This window comes from Anser anser, assembly GCF_964211835.1.
Source record: "Anser anser genome assembly, chromosome: Z".
In the NCBI taxonomy this organism is placed as follows: domain Eukaryota; kingdom Metazoa; phylum Chordata; class Aves; order Anseriformes; family Anatidae; genus Anser; species Anser anser.
In genome coordinates, this window is record NC_139723.1 from 59,191,430 (window position 1) to 59,204,682 (window position 13,253).

At 37.4% G+C, this 13,253-nt stretch overlaps 1 protein-coding gene across 5 annotated transcripts in view; it reads right to left on the minus strand.

Annotated features, from left to right (window-relative positions):
• Window positions 1-13,253, minus strand: part of SMARCA2 (SWI/SNF related BAF chromatin remodeling complex subunit ATPase 2) — a 125,086-nt gene that overhangs the window by 40,332 nt on the left and 71,501 nt on the right. For all 5 annotated transcript variants that reach the window (XM_083817128.1, XM_083817132.1, XM_083817129.1 and 2 more), the window contains exons 24-26: window positions 12,702-12,868; window positions 9,537-9,700; window positions 7,372-7,599 (exon numbers count right to left, since the gene is read on the minus strand). In XM_083817128.1, the coding sequence (XP_083673254.1) occupies window positions 7,372-7,599; window positions 9,537-9,700; window positions 12,702-12,868 (559 nt within the window). The remainder of the gene's footprint in view (window positions 1-7,371; window positions 7,600-9,536; window positions 9,701-12,701; window positions 12,869-13,253) is intronic.

A 13,253-nucleotide genomic window follows, 5' to 3' on the forward strand; every position in this document is an offset into this window, starting at 1 on the left:
CAGACACACCATTTTTAATGAAAATTCACGTGCGTTATTTAGTGAAATGGGAGTACAGAATGCTGCAAATAAAGCCTAAAATTGCATAGCATTCTTTCTTTCCCCAAAATAAACAAAAGAAAGCTTGTGTCTATACCCACACCTCCAATTTTCTCACCACTGATAAGACATCTTCACCTCAGAAAAGAGTACAATTTTTATTAACACAATTCCTACCACTTTTGTGACTTAAGGTACATATAATTTAATCATGAAATAAGAAACTAGAAAAACTACAAGACAATTCTTCTCACTCCTAGTCAAATGCTCTTTCACAGAAAAAAAGTCTACATATCTCTTCTGCATCTTTTATGATCAGCGAAGAAAGTTACCCCCATGAAAGTTTCACATGCTTCCTTTCACCTTAAATAGAGTAACTTGTGACCTTTAAAAAAAAAAAAAAAAAAGACAACAGGGATCCCATAGCAGAAACTGTAATAGCACCAACTGCATCATATGTTATTAGTCTGAATAACCATGTTGCCAACCAGGTAGGTATCACAGAATCACAGAATGGTCTGGGTTGGAAGGAACCTTAAAGATCACTCATTTCCAACCCCCCTGCCATGGGCAGGGACACCTCCCACCAGACCAGGTCGCTCAAAGCCCCATCCAGCCTGGCCTTGCCCTAAGGGCATCCACAACTTCTCTGGGCAAACTGTTCCAGTGCCTCACCACCCTCAAGGTGAAGAATTTCTTCCTAATATACAATCTAAATCTACCCTCCCTTAGTTTAAAGCCACTACTCCTCGTCTTGTCACTACGCTTCTTGACAAAGAGTCCCTCCCCAGCTTTCTTGTAGGTCTCCTTTGATATTGGAAGGCTGCTATAAGGTGTCTCTGGAGCCTTCTCTCCTCTACGCTAAATAACCCCAACTTGCTAAGCCTGTCTTCACAGGAGGGGTGTTCTGGTCCTCTGATCATGGTCCTCCTCTGGATCCACTCTAGCAGGTCCATGTCTTTCTTATGCTGCAGGTCCCACAGCAGAACACGGTACTCCAACGAAGAGTCTCATGAGAGCAGAGATAATGGGGAGAATCACTTCCCTCAACCTGCCAGTTATGCTTATTTTGGTTATGGTTGGCTTTCTGGGCTACGAAATGGTGGATTGGTGGACAAAAAGCTCAACATGAGCCAGCATGTCCTTTCCTGCAGAGCTGCTCTGTATCTTCTTATTCTCCAGCCTGTTTCATGTTCGGGATTGCCCCAACCCAGGTGCAGGACCTTGCATCAGCCTTTTTGACTGTACGTTTTTCATACAGGTCCACCTCTCAGGCCTGTCCAGGTCCCGCTGGTTGGCATCCCTTCCCTCTAGCAAGTTGACCACACCACAGAGCTTGGTGTGCAAAACTGCTAAGGGTGCACTTGATCCCACTGTCCATGTCAACAATGATGTTTGACAGTGCCAGTTTCAATACTCCTGAGGAAAACCACACATCGCTGTTTTCCACCTAGATATCAAGCCCTTGACTGAAACTCTTCAAGTGCGACCATCCAGGTAATTCCTTATCCACCAAGTGGTCCATCCATCAAATCCATGTCTCTCCAACTTGGAGACAAGGATACCAAGCAGGACAGTGTGAAATATTTTGCACAAGACCAGGTAGTTAATATTAGTTAACTTATTCACTGATGCTGTAACCCCATTGTAGAAGGCCACCAAACTTGTTAGGCATGATTTGCCTTTAGTGAAGCCATATTGGCAGTCACCATTTTCCAGGAAGATCTGCTCTATGATCTTGCTGGGTCCAGAGGTGAGACTGAGCGGCCTGTAGTTCTCCAGGTTTTCTTTTTTTCCCTTTTTAAAAACGGGACTTACATTTCACCTTTTCCAGTCACTGAGATCTTTGCCAGACTGCCAAGACTTCTCAAATATTTTAATGGACAGTGGCTTAGCAAATATTTTGATGGATAACAGCTTAGCAAATTTATCTGTCAATTCCCTCAGGACCCTTCGATACATCTCATCAGGCCCCACGGACCTGTGCACCTCTAGGTTCCTTAAATAATCTCAAGCCTGATCCTCTCCTATGCAGTGGGCGGTTCCATTCTCCCAGGCACTGCCTTTGTCTTCTGTGATACAGGAAGCATGGCTAGAACACTTGCTGGTGAAGACCGAAGCAAGAAATTCATAGAGTACCTCAGCCTTTTCTGTAACCCAGGTAATCAGGTCTCCCACTTCATTCAGGAGAGGGCCCACAATTTCCCGAGTCTTCCTTTTATCGTCAATACACTTTTAGAAGCCATTCTTGTTCCCCTTGACATCCCTGGCCAGATTCAATTCTCTGGACTACAGCTTTCTTAACTTGATCCCTTGCTGATCAGACAATTTATCTGAACTCCTCCTAGGTTACCTGTCCTTGTTTTTATCCTCTTCAGGTTTCCTTTTTACGTTTGGTCAGGAGCTCCTTGTTCATCCACAAAGGCCTCCTGGAATTTTTGCCTGACTTCCCCTTTGCTGCTATGCATTGCTCTTGAGCTTGGAGCAGGTCACCCTTAGCCAGCTTTCTTAAGCCCCTCTTCCCTCCAGGGCTTTATTCCATGGTACTCTACCAAGCAGATCCTTGAAGAAGCCAAAGTCAGCTCTCCTGAATTCCAGGGTTGTGAGCTTGCAGTGTGCCCCCCTCAGTGTTCTAAGGATCTTAAATTCTACCATTTCATGGTCATTTCAGCCAAAGCTGCCCTTGAGTTTCACAAACCCTGTAAGACCCTGCTTATTGGTGAGAATGAAGTCCAGCTTAACTCCTCTCCTTTTTGTTTCCTCTATCACTTGGAGAAGGAAGTTATCATCAATGCACTCCAAGAATGTCCTGGATTGCTTATGCTCTGCTGTGTTGTCCTTCCAGCGGATATTGCAGTGGTTCAAGGTACCCATGAGGACCAGGGCTTGTGAATGTGAGACTGCTCCAGTCTTCAGAGAGTCGTTATCAGCTCAGCCTTCATGGTCAGGTGGCCTGTAGCAGACCCCCACACTATAATGTCACTCGTCCCTGCCCTCGGTTTAATCTTAACCCATAAACTCTCAGCCAGCTCCTCATCCATCCCCAGTCAGAGCTCCAGGCACTCCTGTTGGTCAATACCATACAGGTGACTTCCTCATCTCCCCTGCCTGTCCTTCCTGAAGAGCCTGTATCCTTCCATTACTAAATGAATTACATTACCAAATAGATTTTATGAACACCATTGCCAACAAAAAATTCTCCATGATCAAGTACCTTCTAATAATCTGTCACACACTCATATTATTCAAATGTATCTTTCTAAATACACAGAAATGATCTCTTTGTTATATCTAGTTATGCTAAAAGTGGAAAAAAGAGTAAAAAGGAGAGCAAAGGAAAAAGAAGAGTTAGGGGAATTTGATGCTGCATTTAGAAGAACTAAAAAGAAAGTACAAGCAGAACATGGTGCTCTTCATACCTGAGTGAAAAGCTTTGGTATGTAAGTTTAAAGCTCGCTTAGCATGGAAATATTTAACTAGCCAGTCACTAAGCAATCTCTATTAGATGTGCTAGTCCATATTTGCAGGTCAAAGTTCTTTTGATATTAATAATTTTTAACTGATGAGATTTACTTTTTCTTGTCAATCTACCTCATTTGACACTCAAATTTTATCTCCAATGCTGTTGCACTGAAGAAGCAATGACTGACCAATGCAGGGTGGTGCAAATTCAATCCCTCTTACTCCCTCAAATGTTTCAGTGTTTGGGCAAAGTTTTGCATAGTCTCTGTTTACAGAGAAATTTTACTTTAAAGCTTTGGCAAAGACCTATTCTGCTATTTTGAGGATATTATTTCGTTTCTGTTTTTGTTTTTCTTTTCATTGTGCTTTTTTTTTCTTTTATTAATAACATGTAAGACAGTGAGTTGTAGTAGCAGCTTAACCTTCAGGTTCTTTTTTTTAATGTTTCAAACACAAAACATCTGGAAGAAAGCTGTTCCTTTTTTAAAGCTCACACATGTATTTTGTAAGTGTATATATACCTCAGAATATATACATAATGTGTGTCTGTGTAGGACAGGAAACAGGAAGAAGAGGTGTAGGGGAATACAGGAAATTTCAAAGTTAAAAGCATCCTGTGCCTAAGAAAATGGCATAATCTATAACAAATCACCAAAAGTCATTCAAAAGAGTGTAAGAAACAGCTTGAAGTCTTTCTCACCTGAACTAGGGCAGCTCTATGCATGTGTATGTGCATTTACTGATTTTTTAATTACTTGATGATGTCTAAAGTCTCTTCTACAGTTTAATTTTATTGTACTTTTCTCTACAGTCAGAACTGTACAGAAATAGAAAACAGGGCAGTTATGAAGTCAGATCAGGATTTTGAAAGGATGATGAAAAGAATTACAAACCAAAAAAGCCTTTCAATAGTCTAAGCCAGTTTATGAAGCCACAAAATTAGTATTAAGTGCCTGATACTGCATTACTCTTGTCTAATCTACAGTGTGTCCCATGCATGTGAAAATACTATCTTAATAACGGTAAGGCAATGAATTGTTTTAATCATCCCATTACTCATTACTTTCACCTGTGAAAATTTCAGAACTGTTTGTTCCAATAAAACATTTTCATAGACATCATCTTCATTATGGCTACGGTCCATATGGAATCTCATATGAGGTAAATGCTCTTCATATTACACCCCTTCAAGGGCTTGTATGAAAAGAAAAAAGCAAAAGCCTGAGCTGTAACATTTTCTAATGACAATGTAATTGTTTCAAAACTATTGCCAAATACTTCTAAGCAGCCTGGACAGAGAAATTCTATACATTTTCAGCAACAGAAAACATACCTAAAAGAAAAAAGAAATTAATGAAAAAATAGTATATAAAAACATGTTTAGAACCTATGTTCTTATACAGAATATATGGATGACAGACCAGCTCTAATTATTCTCCACAGTATTTTAAGCAATTGTATGTTAGAACAGTTAATCTCTAATTACCTAGCCAGTAATCCTTTTCAAACAAACTTGATATTTTTCAAATCTATCTTGCCACAAAATTTGTTTAACAGCCCAGCATGAAGGATACCTATGTTAAGCTAGAGTCAGAAGTATTTGGTTATATTACTGATCTATATGCCTGATTTTATGGATATGGGTAATGGATCTTTGAAACTGTTATTAAAAAAATAATTGCAATAATTGTCATATATATAAAGAAGAAAAAAGAGACCACTTCAAAGTTTGAAAGAAACAGTTTAGGCAAGTCATTAGAATCAGCTAATTAATATGATCAAGACCATGCAATTGTTTTCTAGATTTTTAGACAACTAAAAAGAGTACTCCATGTACAGTTTATTTCTTGTAAGAAATTAAATTATTATATTGAATTATATTATACTTGAATTATCAGGTGAACTGTTAGAAGACCAGTCCTCTAGGGTTTTATGTGAACCTATTTTTGTAAATGAGCGTGCCTACCTAATTTCAAATATTAAAGTGTAAATCAGTAAAGCATAAAAAACAGTAGTCTCAAAAATTGTTGTCTGTCATTCTGCATTTGGAATTCAGTTTGGTGGGCTCTAACATCCTTGTCTACTGCTAAATCTGATTTTCAGAAGAAACACGTTATCAACTATAATTTTATTATTTAATTTATTGGACTGGAGCAACTCCAAAGCAATTTATGTATCACCTGGTAATGTCTCTTCCTTCATGATACTGGAGATCTAGTCATCACGAGAAAATGCATTATGTGGGACACAGAACACAAACAAAAAATGTGTTTCTAGGTAAGTTATGCCTCAGTTCTTTTCAGAATTGATTCAGTTTTGCAAATATATTCCCATTCAGATGTTTCCTAAGCACCAAACAGGGAAGACTAGATTTTTTTAAATTTCCCGTTACTAAGTACGACTACACTTAACAAGCACAAGGAGAGATAAAAACTGTCCAAATACACTTTGAGCAGTTAAATGTTACTGAAGTTATTTTAAAAATAAAAAAAAGTATAAAATTTTAGGAGTCAAACTATAACACTAATTTGTGCTTTAAAGACTGACACCAGGTTATAGTAAGCAAACATTATTTAAATCTGTGCATGTCTGCCCAAATATATTTGAAAAATGCACAAAAAGTAAATTGCCCTAAAGTCATCCATCAAATAAGGCATGCCCAGTAGGCCTGAACTGCAGTCCTGAACTTTTGAAACATTTTAAAATAAATATTTTCTATGGAATTTTGTACATGAAAATACAACAGAAAGATCTCAATTTTAAAAACAAATCTACAGGGTTGCCAAAAGATTTCTACCAGTTTCAAAGTTTATACATTCATGTAGATGGTGATGGCTATATGAGAATTTAGGTTTCGTCAGAAATAGTACACATACATCATACCATTTCTGCATTCACACATAAATAATCATTACTTATGAAACAGACAATCTGATTCATTTCTTATGAAAAATACTAAAACAGGTACAAAATAGCAAACACTTTCCTTAATGATGTACTAGGTTTTTCTGTGTGCACAACAACATAAAAAGGAGTTTATACAACAGGTTTAATTATTGAAGAAGTAAACCCTTTGGTCTTTGAAAATTTACATCACGTAATGAAAGATGACTGTGAAACAGACTATAGAATCTTGTTTTCTTTCCATGTGTACCATATTCAGATGGTACGAGCCATACTGAGAGGCAAAATAAAGGCAAGAAATCTCTGCAGTCTTTAACCAACAGAGGTCATTTTCTTGAGGCAGGAAAAATCATTGCAGCATGGAACTTTTTGTGTTTGTGTCTTCAGTATAACTTAATACATTTATACTATCTATCCCAAATGCAGTGCTGATCCAAATTATGAACACTGTTCACAGCAAGAGAACAATCATCAGTGACAGGCAGAAGAAGGGGCTTACAATTCCACAATCCCAATTCCAAAGAAGAACACAATGGGATAAATGATTAGTGTTTCTACAATCTCAGTTCCCACTATTATAAAGAAAAATTTGATAGCTGTCTTGAGACAACTAATTGTTTCCTGAAGAGAAAGTCGTAACTAGAATTCCAGTTTGAATATAGCACCAGAAAGAAACAGCTAAGTTGCTGGCTTGCTCTAAGCTCAAAGCACATCTTAAATCTTACCCAGGACCCAAAATGAAAAAGCAGAGGCAAGCAGGCTCTTACATGATTGAAACTAGGTAGTCCTAGTTATTCAGTATGTCTGAAAATTCCACTACATAGTCTAACATTATTTCTTTGACTGGATGATAAGAGTATGTTGACAGTTCTAATTTTGAAGGAGATAACAATCTTCGAAATTTGATGAAAAGAGTAAGCTTCCCCTGAAACATCCTCTTACTGATTATTTCTAACTACGTTTTACCTCATTTTCTTCTTCATGCTCCAGTATAGCCTGTAGAAAAGCCCTCCTTTCGTGGCTTGAAGACTTCTGATCAAACATTCCAGCCTGAATAACTTTTTGATCCACGTTCAACTTATACTTTGCAGCTGCAAGTATCTTCTCTTCCACACTGTTCACAGTGCACAGTCGCAGGACTCGAACTTCATTCTGCTGACCAATTCGATGAGCTCTATCTTGGGCCTGCAAGTCCTATGAGGCAAAGAACACAGAGAATGATTTATATAAATGTGCTACTCAAATCACTCTCTGCTAAAAGGCCATTACAATGCTGAGTTATCCTTTGACATAAAAAGGAAGTACTCAAACCACAGTCCACCATAATTCACATAGTTTACTCCCAATTGTTCTGTTTCCCAAAACTACTTCAGACCCAGACAAGGAGAAAAAGTGAAAAAAAATGCACTTGCTCCACACACTGCACATACAGTAAGCTAAACACTTCCTGAAAGCATGTGCAGTGACTGAGAAAGGCTTAAGTATCTATTTTTTCTCTTCTACTCGAAGTTTGTGACCCTCCAAGCCAGAATGAACCCTGAAGTAAAACATTTCTTGATTCCAGGAAAAGAAAACAAGTATGTTTGTATAAAATTCATATATAAACTTATCTAACAAAAGGCAGTTACTAATTCATAAAGATGTTAACTGAAAGTTATCTGTGAAATAGGCTTTTATATTGATCTTAAAATATTTGTGTTAAAACAGCCTAAAAATGATCTTAAATTATTTTTAGAACACCATGAATCCACTAGTTTTTGTTCAGGTGTTTGTACTTAGAGATAGCAGAAGTAAAAAGCACACTGTAGATGTTTGGTAAAGAACTACTTTTACTAATTCAAAATTGTATCTATTTTCTTTGGAGAAAAAAAGAAATCCATGAAATCCTACTCTCAATGTGTTTGTTTTAGCAATCAGATAATGAAGGGTACCTAAGTTCAAAATGCTACTACAGTTTTGTGCTACCCCACAAAACAGAAATTCTTTGAAGTAGAAAAAAAGAGGAAACCAGACAATGAGTTTGCCATTTCACTCCAACACCTTGCTCTTACTATTGTTGTTAGCTCTTCTCTCTTGCAATGCCCTTAACTACCCAAGCTGCTGGAATTTAAAGGTACATTTGAAGTTTTTATAACAGTCAAGATGAACCTACAGTATTAATTTATGTAATCCATTTTCAGAAGCACAGAAGTGAGTAAATAGAAGGTTTTACTTCTGGAAATATGCTGTTTAAGTGCTTAAAAAATAAGTAAACAACAGAAGTATTCGCTTTTAGCATGCTGCTTATCAAAATTAACAATTTATTCCCAACCACAAGAGAAGTGAAACTGCATATATTTTGTAGTTCAGCAATCTGTTCACTAGATTCTACAGAGAACATTCTGTAATTTTTGCTGCAAGGACGTATTGCTATCTAACTGTTGAAATATACAGGACACTGCATTAAAAATGTTTTTAGAAGTGACCTAGAGATAACCAAAAATGCAAAGAATGAAGTGTCTTCTGAGGTGCTTTTGAAGCCTTTAAATGTAATTGCTCTAAACTTCTCAAACCCTGTTTCAAAAAAAAACCAAAACGGCACTAAGCAACAAAGACCATCTTCCTTTTTTCTTTTTTTTTTTTTTTTTAAACTAAGCTAAAGTAGTTTGATACCCTCATTGTCTGCTGATCTGTACTCACCTCTATCTACCTATAGCATCAGTGCATTTTCAGTGTCTCATACTAAGACTGCTGTATTCATGTGGCCATTAACTAACTTCTGGAGACAGGCAGCACTCTGTACAACCTTTACTAAAATACTGCAACCTACTGAAGAATCAAAACGGGGAGATACTTGTTAATGCCCTAAGGGTTAAAGAACAAGCACAGCTGTACTACTGGTGCAGAACCCTAAGTGAGGATTCCCCGAGACTGAGATAAAATATATACATAGACACAGAATTACTTCAAACCAAAGCATTTCTTGGTTGTAGGAGTTTGTCTTACTAATTCCTCTCAATGTAGCACTTTGTGATGTACCTCGATCTATTCTGTTTGCCCCAGAGTATATATATACGCAAGCTAAAGAAGCAACCCAAAAAAGCATCATGAATTCTTTGCAAATTGCTTGAAGATAAGTAAATAAAAATAACCTGATGAGGATTCCAGTCACTATCGAAGATTATAACAGTATCAGCAGCCTGGAGATTCAAGCCTAGCCCTCCAGCCCTTGTACTCAGCAAGAAGATAAAGTATTGTGACCCAGGCTCATTAAATTTCTTCAACAGAGCAGCTCGATCCTCTGATTTTGTTGTGCCTGAAAAGAAGTAAAAACACTCTATAACAACAATGTGAACTAAAATAATCTAAACACAATGTCAGATCCTGAGGGTACATGTGGAAGTGAAATTTTAGCTCACTTGCTCTTTGACATCTCTGCTTATTTACTATAATACAGAATAAAACACTCTCCATGGACGTTTTGGTCATCTGACTACCTGTTACACCTGAGAGACTGCTAAATATTCAAGCATTTTTTTTGTTTGGTTGGTTTTTTTTTGACATTTCAAAAGTGGATTTTAAAATGTCAGCAAACATTGTTACACCTTTTTATGATTCATATAAACTACAATTGAAGTTATTTTACACAACCACAACAGAGCCACAGTTTTGATTAATATGTTCTGGCCACAATAGCATCTAAGTAGTTTAAAAAGTCGTTTATATAGAGATTTATGAAAATGTCACTGTTTGCCTTAAGAGCCATCACTGATATGAAAGGATTGAAAATTCTTAATATGTCGTATCTTGAGCATAATGGTTTATTATGGGTGAGGGAGAGACAGAAAGGAATTCAATCATGGTAAAAACCTAGACGAAATTCTAAGTAAAAACCAAGAACTGTGCAAATCTGGAAACTGGATGAATTTTCATGTGTTTTGACAAAACTGTATATGAATCATCTCAGCCTGGTCCAACAGTTACTCTATATTTTTTTAAACTTCTGTCTATAGCTGAAAACCAAAGAGTCTGCTATCTTGAATAAGGTATAAATACATGTGCAACACAGAAGATGAAGTTCTTCTGTTACTGAGGAGGATTGACCTTGGCTGACTTTCAGACCCTCCACCCAGTTGCTCTCTTAATCCCCTTCCTCAACATGACACAGAAAGAAAGTAAGATGGTAAAGGTCATGGGTTGAGATAAAGGCAGTTTACTAAAAGCAAGAGCCGCGCACAGAAGCAAAGCAAAAAGAGGAATTTAATCACTACTTCCCATCAGCAAGCAGATGTCCAGCCACTTCCTGGAAAGCAGGACTCAGTACACACAGCGGTTGCTTGGGAAGACTAACACCATAACCACAAATGTCCCTGCATCCTTCTCCTTTCCCTCAGCTTTTATTGCTGAGCATTATGTCACATGGCACACAATATCCCTTTCGTCAGTTTGGGTCAGCTGTCCCAGCTGTGTCCCCTCCCCATCTCCTGCTCACTCCCCAGCCTGCTGGGTGGGAGGGGCAGTTTGGAGAGAAAGCCTTGACACTGTGCAAGCACCCCTCAGCAGCAGCCAAAACGCTGGTGTGTTATCAACACTGCCTAGCCACAAATGAAAAACACAGCACTACATGGGCTGTTATGAGGAAAGTTAACTCCATCCTGGCAGAATCCAGTACAGTCACACAGCAGAAACGCTGGCCCACAGAAACCCATTTCTTTAAGAAGTACATGACTTGGGTAGAAAACACATTATGTGAGAAAACACCAAGTAAATAGAATCTACATGTATATGTTACGTGTCAGTATAGAAGGCATCTGTAATCATAAAACTGGAAGAGATGACAGAAGTGTTCATCTCACTCAATTTAATTAATTATGCGCAAAACCTTAGAATAAGAAAAAGGAACTATATTTACCATACCGCATATTGCTATTGACATTCTATCATTTGAAAGACTCCATGTTAAAACACATCATGTATGGTAACATATAACATTTTAAATGTATTATAATTCAGCTGTCTTAAATGGAAGCATCAGACCGTCTGCAGGTCAGAGATGCAATGAGGATTTTGTTAGCATGTTACCATATACTTCAGCCAGTTTTGACAAAGACATCCTGTGATGCTCCAAGACAGTTAATTTGTGTCTTAGTTTCATTACCCTGATTTTTAGTTTTATAACCCTGATTTACATTTGAGGATAACAGTTTTTGAAGTTTATGTTTAGTCATATACTTCTCAACATTATTTTTTTTGCCAAATAAAGCCTAAAGCAAAGAGCCAACTTAGAATGCTGTAACAAGAATAGTCAAAAGACCTTAAACTCTCATTTTACTCATGCTGTTCTTCATATTTTTCTTATATAATTCCTTTTCTATTAAAAAAGGAATTCTGATAAATGCTGCTGGTTCTGTATAATACTATAGCTTGTGAGATAAATACATTAAGTAAAAAGTAATTATTATTTAAGAAGGTCAGTGTGAGACAGAGACCATCAACATGGAAGAAGTCCAAAATGGAAACTTCTTTCAAATAGGTTTAAGTTTCAGATAGGATTTGCAATTCTTAGTTATTTTCTTTTTGATATTCCTCCATTATATTTCCAAACCCTTTTTGCATTTACAGGTAATAAAGCGTATCTACATATTGAGATATAATTGAGGCTACTGACCTTCCTCTGAAATTCAGAAAGAAATCTATAGGTACCACTTTACCTGAAACTCAAATTCTGCTATCCTGTGGAGAATGGCAATGGTACTCTAAATAGGCACCAACCAATTAATTTCACTGGAATCTGGCCAAAACATTGGCATTAACACCTCCCATCATGAGAATATTTTCAGGCAACTTAGGCAGTGACAACTGATTGGGATCTTGGATTGTAGATCTCCACAAAATCTGCATTCCAGGAACAGACCTGAGGGTTCTTCCAAACAATCCCTCAGTCTAATGGCTTGCAGGTTAAACAGATGAAAAACAAACAAACAAAAAAAAAAACAGTCAAAGAGACAAGGAGACAGAGAAGTATTTAAGATCGGCTCTACTGAGAGAAGCAAAATACACCCTGCTCAGTAACTTCTCTGTAAGAAGAGGGAGAATTCTAGTATAGTGTAGCTTAGTGGTCTGTAGCCATATCTTCATGACAAATACCCTTGCAGACTCCCTTCATGGATTTGTTGAATCATTTTTGAACCTGCTTGCACTTTTGTATAGTTACATTACAGCACTGGCATATTAGGAAGAGAACCCAGGTGTCCCATGACCCAAACTAATCAAGCATGCCAGCTCCTAACTTTATTCTCTGTTTTCATTCAGCTTACCATCGAGACGCAGGTAAAGGAAATTTCGAAAGGCGAAGTAGTCTTCCATAATGGTCATAAGTGATGTCATTTGACAGAAAAGAAGCACACGATGATTAGTAGCTCGTAACTTTGGTAGAATACGATCAAGTAGCTCAAACTTCCCTGAGGCCCGATAAAGTTCAGCTCTGTTGAAGAGAAAAAGCACAGTAAATGCCAGATGAGCCTGCAATTAGAATAATTTTAGTCATTAACATGTCAGAGTTTAACAGAGAGATTCTCTTAAGATAAAGAAGACTAGTAGCACTTTTCTCTCTTTCAAATTGTTTACATTGATTAAAATAAAAATAAGCACCTACATGAATTCTTGTTTGGAAAGGAAACAAGAATTTTTTCTTTAGTTACAAAAACTTGTGGACCTTCAACCACATGGAACATCTACTTTTATGATAAATAGTGAAAACAGAATTCAGTTTCAAAAAACAAAAATTATTTCTCAGCAAGATAAGTCTTGTATCAGTTAAGATATTCACTTGCTACTTTTGCTTTCAGTTGGCATTTTTGGCACCTACA